At 33.6% G+C, this 16,668-nt stretch overlaps 1 protein-coding gene across 1 annotated transcript in view; it reads left to right on the top strand.

Moving 5' to 3' along the window:
* Positions 1–16,668, top strand: part of LOC118746906 (collagen alpha-1(XVIII) chain) — a gene marked incomplete at both ends in the record, with an annotated part of 818,664 nt that overhangs the window by 533,330 nt on the left and 268,666 nt on the right. Inside the window, 2 exon segments of the mRNA XM_036480887.1 lie at positions 12,554–12,614; positions 14,697–14,854. Coding sequence (XP_036336780.1) covers positions 12,554–12,614; positions 14,697–14,854 — 219 coding nt within the window.

A 16,668-nucleotide genomic window follows, 5' to 3' on the forward strand; every position in this document is an offset into this window, starting at 1 on the left:
ACTAATGCATGAAAATCCTAACCTCAAAAAAATCACCCGTTAGTATGATCAAGCCCACTATCTAATGACAAAAGCCTTGGCCCGCATTGATCATAAAGAAAGTCATTTACCGCGGTTGGAACTCTACTTGCACTAGGGCAATCACATTGTCGATTTAAGTCCATAATGCACTTACACTTTGAAATTAACAATATTTTATTCCATTCCTGATCATTATATTCATAAGGATGTTTTTTTACATTGTAATAACTTTGAAGGAGGCTTTCAATGTTTCTCCGGAGCGTAGTTCTTGTAACTATAGGGATGTTTGCCTGCTGCCACAACTTTGAAATTGTGTTCATAACTATTGGCAAATATTCATTGAGACTTCGATTTTTTTGGAACACTTGCAGAGCCGTAATATTTAAGGAACAAAAAATATTCAATAACACCACGTTTCGTAGGTAACATTTTAATATCAATATCGCGCTTAACGAAAGCCATTTTTAAATTGCACACACTGTTAAGTCACTTTTTAATTTTATTTCACCAGCACAATTTATGGTATTAATTATAAATTATTATTATCAATACGAAACAACAGGTTTGACTCACTTATTTACTTTGACTTCCACAATTTATAAAATTTATTGGCATGATTAAATTACAAGAGGTTAGCTCGCTATTGACAGCGTCAGTTTTGCACTCCCCGGGTTGCTGATGCGACGAAAACAAAGAGTATGAATTTGGGAAAAATCGTAGCAAAAATGTACCTAAATTGGTACGAAAGCAGTGAGATTAAATTTCCAACTAAGAAAACTGTTGGAGGAATTTGTGGGGGCGAATTTTGTTAGCTGACCTAACCATGGGTAAACGACTTCATAGCTTAAAAGGAAATGTGATGACATGTTAATTTTAAAAATCGGCCGTCAAATACCCAACTTTCAACGAAAAAACCTTTTCGGCTGTATTTCGAAGGGTTAAAAAAAAAATAAAATAAAAACTTCGAAATCCTCTCAACATAATCCTTAAATTTAGGTTACTCTGTTGCATAAAAAAAATCAATTTTTGTTGTACTGTGTTATTATACTTACATCTGAAACTCATGTTGACCTGTGATATTAAAAGTGCTATAACTCCTTTGTTTATTATTTTAGTAATATAGTTTGAAGGCAACATTTTCTTGAATTTTTAAGTACTTTCGTTTGGTAAGGAAAAAAATATACTTTAGGGGGGGTAAAATTTAGTTTCTGCCCTTATCATGCGAACGCGACTTCAAAGCTTAAAAAGACATAAGAACGAAAAGTGAAGCTTCTCAAGACAAAAATAATGACATATCAATTTTAAAAATCGGCCGTCAAATAACCAAGTTACAACGAAAAAACCATTTCGGCTGTATTTCGGAGGGTTAAAAAAAAAAAAAAAAAATTTTTCCAGAACCCTCTCAACATAATCTTTAAATTTAGGGGCGGACATTAGCAACTTTTTTTTTCGACCCATTCTAATGTACATACATATGTACTACCTATATGTATGTGTATTTATGTACTATCAGCAGAGCATGTAAACATGCTCAGATGTGTGTATGTGCGCGTATTGAACGCATTCGACGCATGGCAGCTAAGGATTTAATGGAAAAACTTATTACCATTATGTTTAAGAGCTATGCATATATTGATACATACGCATGTGCATACATACTTAAATTTGTATCTGGAAATAGTGAAGATGTCAGTTGAGCCTTCTACAGCAAAAAAAAACAATACATACAACGGTTATCTTAGCCCACCCGTCCACCCCTCCGAAAATGGAAAATGTTTTTTTTTATCGGAAAACGAAAAAATATGAACTACCAAATCTGCGATGCTCTAGCTGGGTTAAAAAGACTGTAAGTCCGTCCGTTTACATTGTGACATACATGAGAGAAACAGGTTGAAACAGGCACTTCCAAGAAAAAAGTTGCAAAAAAATGTTACGTATTTTTGACTACAAATTCCGAATATTTAATAAAAATATGTAAGCTCCATTTAAAAGGCTGGACTTGCGGTATGATTAACCCACTTTCGGTCCAAAGCGGAAGTCGGAAATATGACCAAAATATAAAGCGTTCCCGACAGTGTAGTTCACATTTTTTTATTTCCCAATAAAAAACGTTTGTCTCCAGACTAGAAGTGCTACATACATTTTTTTAAGGGCGGTCTCCACAGACTTTCCTTTACTACAAGCATGCAGTGCTTTAGATAGATAATCTCCAGAAGTTCCATTTATTTTATACAAATCAATCGGTCACTTCTGGGTGTTTGGCAGAAACGAAGAGAGACTGATTTGCCCAAATTCCTAAGGTAAAACCTTAGAGCTGTTTTCGCCTCCAGAATAAATATCACCCTGACGGCTCGCCAATATTTATGAATATACCCACTCCTCGTACAATTTGTATGTATGAAATCCAGCCAAAAATTTGAAATGAGCTATTCCTTGGCAGGGCGAAGGCTTTGCCAGGGAGGAGTGGCAGAAAAATGGACATAAATGAAAAGCTTATAAGACTACTCCCCATCTCTTTATGGTCTAAATTCTTCATTCAAATTTTAGGCAGCACTAAAAAAAACGGGGCTATTCGCAAGAATATATTTAAATTTGTAGGATTCATGACACTACTCTAAGATCCTGCAGAATGTCCTTCACAAAGACCATTTTGTGTTTCTTATTTTGTACTTGTGGATTACCAGTACAGATTTATAAAGTTCCCAGCCAGAAGATATATTCAACAGGGAGCCTTCGCTTCGTCCTTACATAATCTTAGTGAGCATGAGCCTGAAATTTCTTATCTAAAAAGCTTCTAGTCAATACGTTCTCTGGGCACAACGACATCATTTTGTGCAATGTTCGACTGAACAGCTGATTACATTAGACAACAAATCTTCGCTAGATATATTTTACTTCTAAATTGATCGAAATGGCAAGCAAGTTTGCCAATTTTTTGTCTCTGACTAGTCTGCATGTGCTCTTTATACTCGGTTGGCGACCTCAATGTGAAGTTTTGCAGAAAACTAAATGTAACTTGTCAATTTCATATAGAAGAGGAAAGGTTACAATAATGTTAATATGTTTCTATGTTTGTATGTATGTATATTGTCCTTTTCCAATATTCGCTATCTATTATATCGGCATTATTTCCAACAAACTATTTCACGAGTGGTAGTGATTTCTATCAGGCCTAAACAAGCTCATATGTACATATTTACAAAAAAAAAAAAAAACATATTTATATGCACATGTACACACAAACTAATACACTATACACTACACTAAAACTACCATAATTGTTAAATGTTGACTCAAATGGACCATAGGATATGTGCAAAAATAGAATTGTGTGTGGGTTGTGGGCAAAGTTTGAAAGCAAAATTTGTTGTAAGTAGTTGTTGTAGTTATTCTCGAACGAAATCATTTTCTATGCCTGTGACTGACATTTACACAATGGAGGGGTATTCGGGCGTATAACGAGAATCAATTTATCCGCAGCCACAGATTCTTTTGTAATGGTTGCACGGGCGAGGTAGTTATGTATTTGTATGTATGTATATGTCCGTGTGTCTTATATGTATATATACAAGTTTGCCTTATAGTCGCAGCTGCTACCTCTCAGCGGGGGCTCATCAGATTGAAGTTGGTAATTGTTGGTTGAAGTTCTTTTTGTTGTTATTGCTTGATACAATTGAATTGTACTATTCAATTCATGAAAGACATCTTAATAAACCCCCGAGAAGTTGAAGCATGTCAACTAACGACGTTGATTGGAAATCACATGATAATTTTTCAGAGAAAACGTACATATTTTTAAAACTTGCACTTTATAATAATAAAATTTAAGGGGCTATAAAGCTGCATACTCAAAAAAAAATTAAAAAAATTTTGTTAATTTGTAATGTACTCATTTCAGTCAACTTCGGTGTAAAAAAAATTCATAACTCAATTTATTGTAAAGTGCACTCCATAATAATATACGTAAATATTGCGCAATACTCAGAACTACCATTGGGATTTTTTTAAATTTTTATTTTTTTTTGAGATGTCATATTTTCAAAAGCAGTTTTTTTATCAAAAAATGTGTATGTGAAAAATTTTTCAAGAAATTTTTTTTTTTAATATTTAATAGACAATTTTGATGTGTGCATGTGTGACTTTTTTAATTTTTTCCTCGCCCCGTTCTCGAGACATGTGGAAAACTATAAAATCGATTTGTTTTGCTTTTATGCAGTAAAATTTTTAAAAATTTATTAACCAAGCTCAAATTTCATTATTATATATTATCTATGTATATGCATCAACCCTAAATATTTGAAACAAATCATACAGGCTTTTAATAATATCTTTTCTTAAAAAACATCTCACATCGAAGAGGCGTTTAACTTAAAAGTCTGCAAAAAAAAAAATTTTTTAATTTTATCAAATAAATCAAAATAATGAGATTTTTAAAGGTAATTTCAAATCTGTCTAGCTCGCATCGGTCTTAATAATTTTCCGAAATATTTTGACGAAAATCTTAAAATATAACCAGTTATTTAATTCAGGGTTCTCTTTGATTCACCTTGCGAATTCAGTTATTTTCATGGCAAATCCTTCCACCTACCTGAGTTGCTCACTAACTAGTATGTATCTCTGCAAACCCTATAGATTATTAAAATCTTAATTTGTTATCGAAGTTAGAGATATTTTAGTACTTAATAGCTTAGCTTCTTCCCTGGCCTGTTCCTATGTGGGTGTGAATAGTAGCGGAGGTTGCAGTTGGCTTTCTACTCACACTCCCATGGCCAGAGCGTCATCTAACTCGACTACAATACTTCCTCTAGCTAACTGGCTACGAAGTCTTAGTTACACTCGCCTAGGAGACAAATGTCGTTACAGCAGCTCCATATTATTCTTTGGAATGGCAGCCTTGTTCACGGAATTATTTGAGGTCTTCTTTGTGTATACTTTTTCAGAAAACAAGAATTTCGTGGTAAGTTTTAGGTTAGAATTTAAAAAACAAAAATTATGAATAGCAATTTTAAATTTGAGCACCCGAAATTCAATGAAACATGAAGAGTCTTAATTATTGTGAAATGGTTAAGTGGGGCTATGTAAGTCTTACTTTCAAAAATTTTCCATTAAAAACTTAGCTTTTCCATGTAAAGATTAACCAAAAATTCAAAGCTATAACAAAAGATATGCAGGTGCAAATAAAAGATAATGAAAAATCAAATAGTAAACCAACACGTAAAGAGAAATATTTGTCAATTTTTTTTTTTTACATTCAAATTTTATTTAGGTGTACTAGTCCGGGTCAATTATTTTAAATCAATTTGGATTTTGGCGAATTGCGAAAATAGGTTTTGAAGAAAATCTTAAAATTTTCACAGTTGCGCCCTTTGTTGGAAGTTTTTGGAAAACTATAAGTGCATAAACGGATTTCCCATACCAAAAAAACCCCTCATTGCCTGTTTTTGTGTAAAATTTAGGCACTTTTTTACGACACAACAGCAAAGTGCTAAGAAACCTATTTTTGCAATTTGGCAAATTCCAGATTGATATTAGACCCACGGTTTCTTCGGTAAACTTGTTTAGAATTAGGCTTAGAATCCTTCTGCGCTATACGCGCATAGTCAGAAAAATCTCCCATACAAATTGTCCCGCCCTAATGTATATACTCATATTTTGTTGAACTTTTATTTATTTGAGAGTATTTGTTTAGGATTTTTTCCACAAAAATTATAAATTAAAATAACCACTCTCTTTTCAGTATGTGTGTATGTATGAGTGTTTACATACGAATATCATCCAAAGTCTGTAGAATTAATTTGCCAACTAATAAAGGAACAGAATTTTAATATTTTTTCGGCTTATGCCAGAGTATTTCATGATATTTCCGCACTCAAAAATTTCACTTGCATATTTTGCTGAAAACATATACATACATATGTACATACCAACCTATGTATGTAAGTGTGGTAAGCAAATAACAAATATTAAACAAAAAGCAAATATAAATTTCCAAATTAAATATCAAAGCTAAATGTAGTAGATCTGAATATGAATTTCGAATATTTCCAAATGCAATACAGCACCATAGAAGTTGCGAATATTGTTGTTGACGTTGTTCAATGCAGTTAGAAGCTCCAACGCGCATACATATTTACGAGTATATACTTATGTACATACAGTGCCGAACAGAAGTATTGACACAGTGAATTTTTCGCAATATATGCAAAGTTCTTTTATCTAATTTATTTTCGATAATTTTTTGTAAAAATATTATTCATTCTACACCAGAAAACATAATAATAAAATCTCTAACCTTTGTGCAAAACACAGGAAAATTCATTAAAATTGCACACTTATTTTTATTAAGATTTTTTAGAAAAATTCTAAGTATGCAGTTTTATAGCCCATTCAAATTTAGAATAACAGAGTGCAAGTTTGAAGTCGCTAGAAAATCGCATTGACTTTTGGTAATTTTTTTTCACGCAAGTTCTTCCATACAAAGTAATTCGACAATTATTTTTTTGTATGGAGAAAATGAGCAACACCTTCCACTAAAAAACTTGCCAAAAATCAACGCGATTTTCTAGCAACTTTAAACTTGCACTTTGTTATACTAAATTTGAATGGGCTATAAAACTGCGTACTTTGAATTTTTGTTTAAATCTGAATAAAAAGTTGCAAATTAGTGTGCAAATTTAAAGAATTTTCCTGAGTTTTGCACAAATTTTAGAGATTTTATTATTACGTTTTCTGGTGTAAAATGAACTATATTTTTATAAAAAATTATCGAAAATAAATTACAGTAAAAAACTTTGCATATATGGCGAAAAATTCACTGTGCCAATACTTTTGTTCGTCACTGTACGTATTAATCACTAGTAAAGTAATTGATTCGAACTTTTCGTTATATGAAATCCTTACTTGCGTTATAACAATTTCTAAGGAAAAAGTTTAATAAAATCATTTTAAACAATAGCAAACGAAAATGAATATGTACAGCAGTTTGGCCTAATGAACCTGTACGAACTGAACGAAATTTACACTTCATACGAGTACATATGTACATACATATGTGCATACTACATTGTTATTGTGAGGTATTTTTGGTAATTAAAATTTCTTGAAAATTTCAACCATTCTTTGTTTGTAAATAATTGCGTACAGACGTGCCACATATTTGAATAAATTTGGTTATGGCTATTCGAATTAAAATTAATAACCACTGATGCGTAAATGCGTAAATGTATATGAATATACATAGATATAATTTTCTAAGTGCTTTAAGTAAAGTCTTCAGTCAGTTGACCTTTAACCCATTGATTGATTTGAATTTGAAATATTGAATTTAGAGTTCTATTTAAATTTAGATTTTAACAACGAAAATCGCATTTCAAAGAAGCCATGCTTAGTTATCTAAAATCACTTAAAATATAAGTATAAATTCAAAAAGAATAAAAAACTTTGTTTTGTGTGTCACTTTAGCCGGTTTGGCGGTAAAAAGGTGCGCTTTTGTTTAGTGTTAAGAAAAATGTGAAATTCAAAATTTTGAATCCTTAAACATGCGTAGGCTAGGAAGCTACTAAAGTACGCACCAGCAAGCAGTATTTCTGAACTGAACTATTTTTCTCTTCTTTTATTGTATACACTGATGACTGGAAAACTGAAAAAATTTCAATTGAAAAATAATTTTGCTGCTTTGTCTAATTTTTGGGCATTTTCTCTGAGTGAAATATTATAAACGCAGCGAGTTTTCCGATAAGATCTTGACCGCTATCACCGCTTAAACATACCAACCAATGAAATTCTTAATATGGGTATTCATTAAGTGCCTCGAAACCGAGTAAACCTCGTAATTAAACCGATTTTGCATACAATTATTAAATAAGTTTACGACGTTTACATGGTTATGAGGCATAATACACCTTGATCGGAACTTTAAGTTTACTAGTTTTCGCCCAGCGGTTGAAGTTCAACCAGTAAAACTAAGTGGAGTTGAGGTGTGTTATGGTGAGTTGAGTTGAGTTGAGTTACGGTAAAGTGAATTGCAGCGAAGTGAGTTCAGGGGAGGTGAGTTTAAATAAGTTAAGGTGAGTTAGGGTGAGTTGAGCTGAGGTGAGGTGAGCTGAAGTTAGCTGGATTTATTTGTCATGAAATGAGGTGTGTTGGGTTAAGGTGAACTTAGAGAAGTTGATGTGACAAGAAATGCGTTGAACAACATAACTGAACCTAATATAACATAACATAATTTAAAATAACATGATATAATATACCACAACATAACATAACATAGCATAACACAACAAAACATAACATCTTCTTCTTATCTGGCACTACAACCGTTTGTCGGTTTGGGCCGAGACCAAAAAGCTTTTCTAATTGCTTCTATCCTGCGCGAATTTGCGCCAGTTGGTTATCCCGAGGGCAGACAGGTCCTTCTGCACTTGGTCCTTCCATTACGTTCTTGGGCGCCCTTGCTTTCGTAGTCCACCCATGGGTGCGGAGTCGAAGGATCTTTTCACCGGAGAGTCGTCATCCATGCGTACAACATGTCCAAGCCAACGCAATCGCTGTATTTTTATGCGCTTAACAAAACATAACATAACTTGATATAACATAACACAGCATAACATAACATAAAAGTTTTATCTTCTTTTGTTTATTTTTATCTGTCTATCTCTATCTTTGTCTTCGTGGTTTGTTTGTCTTTATTTTTTTCTTTATACACTTATCTTTTTTTTAGTTTTAATGTTTGTCTTTTTCCTTACCTTTGTACTGACCTTTATCTTCATTTGAGTAATTTTCTGCAAGTTAGCAATCAAATACCTTTCTAATGATATGCAATTCATTATACTTTAAAAGTATGCTTTAGCCGTGAAAGTGGTGCAAAGAAAACATGTTTGCCTATATGGGGGATAAGATACTCAGAAGTGGGATTATATGCCAATGCACTCCCAGCATTTCAGATAAAATTATAATTAAAGGACAGTTTTACTTAAAAAAAAATGTACACTGCAGGTTTTTAAATTATTAAAAGTACATTTATCGAAATGTTTTTACATATACAAATTTGCTGCTATTGTTCAAAATTGTATTAAAATAAGTAGGATTATCATCAACACAATGTCGTTCGTACAAAATACTCAACTACAACGAATTGTAAATACGAATTGTAAATGCTCACGAAATATTTTCAACTGAAGCAAACAAAATAAAATATAAATGCGTACATACAAATGCAAATAGTAACAGTTCAATAGTATATAGTACATACATAGATTTATAGAGATGTATTTATGTATAAGTTACACATTGAACATTTCTGATGTTCTGAACTCAGAAACTCATTGTTTCCAACAAATTGCAATAAATAAAAGCAAGCAACCAACCATGTATTTTTTTTGGTTTGTTTATTTTTTACGTAGTTACATAGTAAATTCTATAACGCTTCTAGCCATTTTCATGGTACATGTTATTATTGCACTTGTTCTCGCTTTGACTACCATTTGCCATTTGCCATATTTCCTTATATTTTTTTTTCTTTGGCCTCTTTATTGCTCCACATACATACATACATACATACATACATACATACATACACATATTTATGGTTCATATTCAAAGCGCTTACACAACATTTATTTTACACCCACTAGAGGTGATGCACACCCACATTCGAATTGGAAAAATGTCACAGCTGTGGCTGCACATACATACATACATACACACATACTTATACACTAGCAAACAAAAGCAAAGTCAGCTTTAGTTGGTGAGCGTTGGCTAAGAGAAACATCGCGTACTCGTATTCATGCCAATGTTGGCTCTGGAATTTTTATTTGCTCGTAACATATTGATAAGTTGCAAATAAATTTTTATTGTGCATTGGAGTAGGAAAACCAAAAATGTTGAAGTGCAAACAATATGAAGTAAAAGAAGAAAAAAAAATTCATACAAAGTTACCAAAAAAAACAAAACAAAAAAAGTTGAAAAGCTATGAAAAATGTGTCACATTTTGCTTTGTGCCGCGAAGCATAAAATGCATTGTCAATTTTTGTTGTGCATAAAGAAAGGTAGTTGAAAGGTATGGAAGAGCATTAAAACAAAAAATAAATAAAAGTAGTATAACGGGTGATTTTTTTGAGGTTAGGATTTTCATGCATTAGTATTTGACAGATCACGTGGGATTTCAGACATGGTGTCAAAGAGAAAGATGCTCAGTATGCTTTGAAATTTCATCATGAATAGACTTACTAACGAGCAACGCTTGCAAATCATTGAATTTTATTACCAAAATCAGTGTTCGGTTCGAAATGTGTTTCGCGCTTTACGTCCGATTTATGGTCTACATAATCGACCAAGTAAACAATTAATGCGATTGTGACCAAGTTTCGCACTCAGTTTACTTTATTGGACATTAAACCAACCACACGAATGCGTACAGTGCGTACAGAAGAGAATATTGCGTCTGTTTCTGAGAGTGTTGCTGAAGACCGTGAAATGTCGATTCGTCGCCGTTCGCAGCAATTGGGTTTGTGTTATTCGACCACATGGAAGATTTTACGCAAATATCTTGGTGTAAAACCGTATAAAATACAGCTCGTGCAAGAACTGAAGCCGAACGATCTGCCACAACGTCGAATTTTCAGTGAATGGGCCCTAGAAAAGTTGGCAGAAAATCCGCTTTTTTATCGACAAATTTTGTTCAGCGATGAGGCTCATTTCTGGTTGAATGGCTTCGTAAATAAGCAAAATTGCCGCATTTGGAGTGAAGAGCAACCAGAAGCCGTTCAAGAACTGCCCATGCATCCCGAAAAATGCACTGTTTGGTGTGGTTTGTACGCTGGTGGAATCATTGGACCGTATTTTTTCAAAGATGCTGTTGGACGCAACGTTACGGTGAATGGCGATCGCTATCGTTCGATGCTAACAAACTTTTTGTTGCCAAAAATGGAAGAACTGAACTTGGTTGACATGTGGTTTCAACAAGATGGCGCTACATGCCACACAGCTCGCGATTCTATGGCCATTTTGAGGGAAAACTTCGGAGAACAATTCATCTCAAGAAATGGACCGGTAAGTTGGCCACCAAGATCATGCGATTTGACGCCTTTAGACTATTTTTTGTGGGGCTACGTCAAGTCTAAAGTCTACAGAAATAAGCCAGCAACTATTCCAGCTTTGGAAGACAACATTTCCGAAGAAATTCGGGCTATTCCGGCCGAAATGCTCGAAAAAGTTGCCCAAAATTGGACTTTCCGAATGGACCACCTAAGACGCAGCCGCGGTCAACATTTAAATGAAATTATCTTCAAAAAGTAAATGTCATGGACCAATCTAACGTTTCAAATAAAGAACCGATGAGATTTTGCAAATTTTATGCGTTTTTTTTAAAAAAAAAGTTATCAAGCTCTTAAAACTTCGAACGCTGGCGGCGGCTTTGTGAACCGCGACCATTGTAAACTATGTATGTACCCGTGGGATACTGCTAAAAAATTTTATTTATTTTTTTAATGTATTAAATTGTACTCACGCCATTTTTTAAATTTAAAAGGAAGATTTCAACCCATATAAAATAAGAACAAATGAATTTTAGGAAGCCTGATTTTGTCAATTTGGGCTGTTCGTTGAATTTTCAAAAATGAGGCGTCAAATTAACGAGCTTGGCCTGCAGATGTGCAATAAAGTTTTAGTTATTTGAGAAGTGTTGCCACCTATTAAAAAATTAAATTCAAATTATTTAATAAGTTAAAGATGGGTATTAAATGTGATGGGTTTAAAAATGTTTAGTTTTTAAACTACATGTAGGAGCGTTGCCACCTATGTAAAAATCAAATTAAATTTAAATTAGAGAAATTGGGTAATTTAAATACGTATCGCAATATTTAAAAAAGTTTTAGTTTGAAAATCTTTTAAGAGGGTTGCCGACTGTTTAAAAAGTTGTATTAATTGAAATTGCACTAAATTTGTATGAGATATTAAAAAATGAGTGTCAAACGAAAGATGTTTGGAAATTACCAGTTTTAATGTTTAGAATATTTTTCAGGTGTTTTTGAGAAGGTTGCCATCTATTTAAATAGTTACATTCAAATAATTTAATAATCATTTAATAAAGCATTAAACGGTGGCTATCAATTTAAATTTGTTTGAAAAAACTTTATTTTTGAACTACAATTTGTAGGAGCGTTACCATCTGTTTAAAAAGTTAAATTCAACTTAAATCGTCAGTTTACTAAAACATGTACGACAATGTCAGATGCTAGTGATTTATAATTTTGTACAGGGTTACCACCTGTTTGAAAAGTCGAATTTAGTTAGTTCTATGAAATGAAGATGGCACAACGCTGAAAGCGATTTGTTTTCAAACCCAATTTGACATGGATTTATAAACAACTAACATAAAAATTTTTCAATTAAATTTTATAAAATTTCCTTTAATTCATAACCCCTGAGAATTTTTTCTAAAATATGCACTTTTTTAATAAAATTTTGCAGTCATACCAAATTTTGTTATTCTAAGCACTAATCATACACTTTTATTTTTCATCATTTTCAGGCGACGGACGATGCCAGTGGATTTCCACCACAAACGCCACCTCCGTATTCACACGAAAGACGTAAGTAAATAATTGCTGTAAATAACTAGAGAAATATCTCCGTTATAATGTGCGTTCTGGATTTCTAAATAGATAGATAGTGCTAAATAGATACGAGTATCAAACTAAAAAAATACTTTTGGAATTTAGAAAACCAAATAATTACGAAAGAGTGAGGTTGATATTAGAGATGAGAGATTTAAACACCAGGTATTCTCAATCAGGGTTCATAGGTTAGCTTACGATGAAAATACTGTGCTGTTCAAATCATGCCCAACAAAGACTTTGAGCTGATTCCGTATTGTCTAAAGCAAATACATCTTGACCAAGAAAACTACTTCACCATATGCTCTGAGGATGAGGAAACTGCGATTGTAGAAAGTGCACCTTTATAGTCACGAGCGATTTCTGCACTTCCACAGTGAAGCAGATGTTTAGGCAAATCAAAATATATTTCCTCGATGAGCTTTTTTCACAAAAAAACTCTACGACACAGGTTGCCTTCAAAGTATGACTCAAAACCGATTTTTGGGGTTACCGTAGAATTTCCTTACCAGAAACTTGCACTTCACCCGGCTGTCCTTACCACGTCACTGACGAATCTCCCTTACTTTAACAAAGACGTGGCCGCCTTATGTAAGTAAGAATTTAGAATGTACATTTGGTATCAGACATACTTCTGAGCCGCTTTACAAAGTAAGTTATGTGTTATGCAGAGCAGTCGCTCGGAGTAGTTCGTTGCTTGGAAATAACTTCGGCTGCACGTTATTTTGCAACTGACAATGTAATGTGTCGTTGGAGGTGTTCATTTTGTGCTTTACTAGTAGATGACATTGGCCATGATGACAATTTTGGTACTAAAAACTGAAAGAAAACATGGTTTACCTCGTAAGGTGCTTACCTATTTTCCCAGTGGGATGCAGTAATCTGTTAAAGTAAAGTTTTCAGATGTTCATGAAAGGTACGAAGCCTTCGGCATAGCCGAACACAGCGCTGCTCTTTTTTGGTTTTGCTTAATATTGCCTAAGTGGATTTTTTATGCGGGTTCTTAGAATTTTTACATGGAGTATCTGAATTTATGCGGTTTTTGAAAATACTGGAACGCATCCCCCGTTTTTGCATCAAAGTAAAGAACATTTTTATGCGGCTTTCTGAGAAACGCATGCGCCGCATAAGAAAAGACCTAAGTGTATACATATAAAAAGATGTTATGTCTTTTTATTCTATAAACAAAATTGTATGCACGGATTCGATACTTCAGAAATGTTCCGATATTTGTCCACAGAAATCTGGTCACCGAACTAGTAAATCTACAAGTAACACTGTTATGATTCTAGTTCCCGACTAGTAGTTTTCACTGCAGGGTACACTGATCCATACCGTACTCACGTATGTAAACAAACAAGTGTACACCACATTTACATATGCATAATTGTGCATCAGTGTTGTGTGTTTTTACAGGGGAAAAAACGCAGCAAAAATAGTCATAAAATTTACATTTTAGATGCACTATGTAATATTGTGGATCATCGCAAGTGACAATAAAGATTTTACATATTTAAAAAATCTTTGGATCCAAAAGTAACGCGGTCAATTTATATCATACCTATGATAATAGATGTTGTGACACAAATGGAAGTACCTTAAACTTGAACACTGTTAGAATAGCAGATGATTTGACGGGGCAGAGTTTTGTAGCAACAAAAAAGTTCGAGGTCTATATCGTTGACTACCGATTATTAATCGATATTATAAAGCAGATGTGTAATCCCTTTTATGAGATTGATTTGAGTGAATAATTTTGGACACATTTTAAGCATGAGCAGCAAACTCTTATTCATAAAAAAATAAACTAATTTTAAAGAGCTCTATAAAGTGACGTTTTGTTACAAATATTTGATTTTTGAATTTGGGCGTTATTTCATACATAAACTCTTTTAGTTAATACAAATTTCCGTAGTCAGTAATATTTGAGGATTATGTGTTTGTTTAAAAATATGTATGTAGTTGCGTATACGCAACGTAGTGCGCACAAATTAACTTCATTTCATTCTATCCATTATTTGTAAGGTATTCATACATCTTTTCTCGTTATTTTTACAGCTTATCGTACAATAAAAGGTGAAAAAGGTGAACGTGGACCAAAAGGACCACCCGGTGATAGTATACGTGGTCCACCGGGACCACCAGGCCCACCAGGGCCGAAAGGTGAATCGGCAACATTTCCACCTTTCGTCGATTTTCCCACCGGTCCCGACGCGGTAAGTAGAAAACAGCCAAAATAAACGTATATATTTTGTGTATATATTTATTTTTAGGAATATCATGTTATCAAAACGCATTTACCTTTCAAAAAAAAAAAAAAATTCATCTTCATATAAAAATCGTGCATTGTCGGTTTTTTAAGATAGCTTGTCAAACTACATAAATTGTAGATTATAACAAGACGAAAGCGCACTATAATTAATTTGATATTGTTTTTTGGTACTTTGTGATGTGAAAATTAAAGAAAAGTACGAAATTAATTTTCACAAACAATTTTCTATTAACGGAAGTAGAAATTAAAACAAAAATGGAACTGGAAACTAAGATCGAATTTTTTAAAATTTTTTTAAGCACATAGTTTCAGGTTATAATGCCGCAGAAGCTTTATACCCAATTTAGCAATTTCTTCTTTCTGCATTTTGGTGGTAAGTGCACAAGTTTTTTTGCTCTCTCGCTTGTCGCCTGTATGTCCTAGACTCTTCTGCAAGTATATTTTCAGTTCATGACTTAGGTTCATTGTCAGTTGAATAGAAGAAAAAATAGACATATCGGTTTATTGTGCGCATGACAACACCTACATATGTATGTTTTACCAAAACGATTTTTACTTCGTATAATGGTAAACCCACCTCTGGCCGCCGATTAAAATGTTCTCTATAATTGCGTTGGTTCTGCAGAAATTTTCGCTAACTGTTCAGTAATAACAATAAGAGGCAAGTCGTCCACAGAACTTCATATAAAGAGCGAGCACCTTGTTCGGCATGACATTACATAAGAAAGCACACAGCACAGAATCCTGTGGTACGCCCGATGTGACGTAGAATATTTAGGGGCCAAATTTGGTAGCATACATGAAAATATTAATAATAGCTTCGTATAATATTCACAAAGTAGTGGGCCCATATATATTTTAATTTTTAATAGTTCGAGCTTTCTGAATTACCATCTAGTGTCGATTACTCCATAAGAAGCCGAAGGCTAACCGCCTTATTTGTTTGTAAAGGTCGTCAACCAATTTATGATTATCTTCTCCAATAGTATATCTATGCTGTCAGGAAGGCAGATGGTGCTGCTAATCCGAGCTTACCTACTGGCTTGCCTGAGCTTTGTGATAGAATCAATTTTTGCTTCTTTTATGACGCTATGTAAAAAAATTACTGCCATGAAACACAGATTTTTAGTACAGGGAAATACATGCGGATTTTTGATTATTGCAAACAGAGCAATGCTGGGAACAAGGTTCGGCGCAGGTGCTTTTTATTCACCAAATTCCTGACCGATGTGTAGGACTTTATGGAGTGTCATCACCAGATAGCTGGGGAAGTGTTACTGTTGTTGTTTCTGTTGCAAACAAAAAAAACTGCTTCATTACTCGGAAGGCCTTGTGAAAAAGAGAGTAGGTAATTTTTCCTTCGAACGCTAAACTCTGCACACTAAAGGTGCTGCTTTAAGGATTTACGTCTGGCTTGTGGAAAAATTTCTTGAATACAATTTACTTACATTTTTATATGTTGTCTTGAAAACACCGCCTAAGAGCTTTGGACATTTCTTGATGATCCTAATTAGCGCGGATGGACCAACACCGGTGGTATTGCCGAAAATGTTTACATTGTCTATAACTATGTATGTGTATCATTTAATATCCGGAACTGTATGTGATCCCATTAATACAATAAATTAGCGTTAAATCTTCTGTGTAGCAAAAAAAAATTGTCCTTGTTTTTTAGCTGTCACTAAGCCAATAAACTATTCCGATCATCACCGATTGATAACACTATGATTTGGCGATTATATACTTAAATGGCGTTTT

The sequence above is a fragment of the Rhagoletis pomonella genome, unplaced genomic scaffold, assembly GCF_013731165.1.
Source record: "Rhagoletis pomonella isolate Grant_MI unplaced genomic scaffold, Rhpom_1.0 Rhpom_scaffold_00011, whole genome shotgun sequence".
Classification (NCBI taxonomy): domain Eukaryota; kingdom Metazoa; phylum Arthropoda; class Insecta; order Diptera; family Tephritidae; genus Rhagoletis; species Rhagoletis pomonella.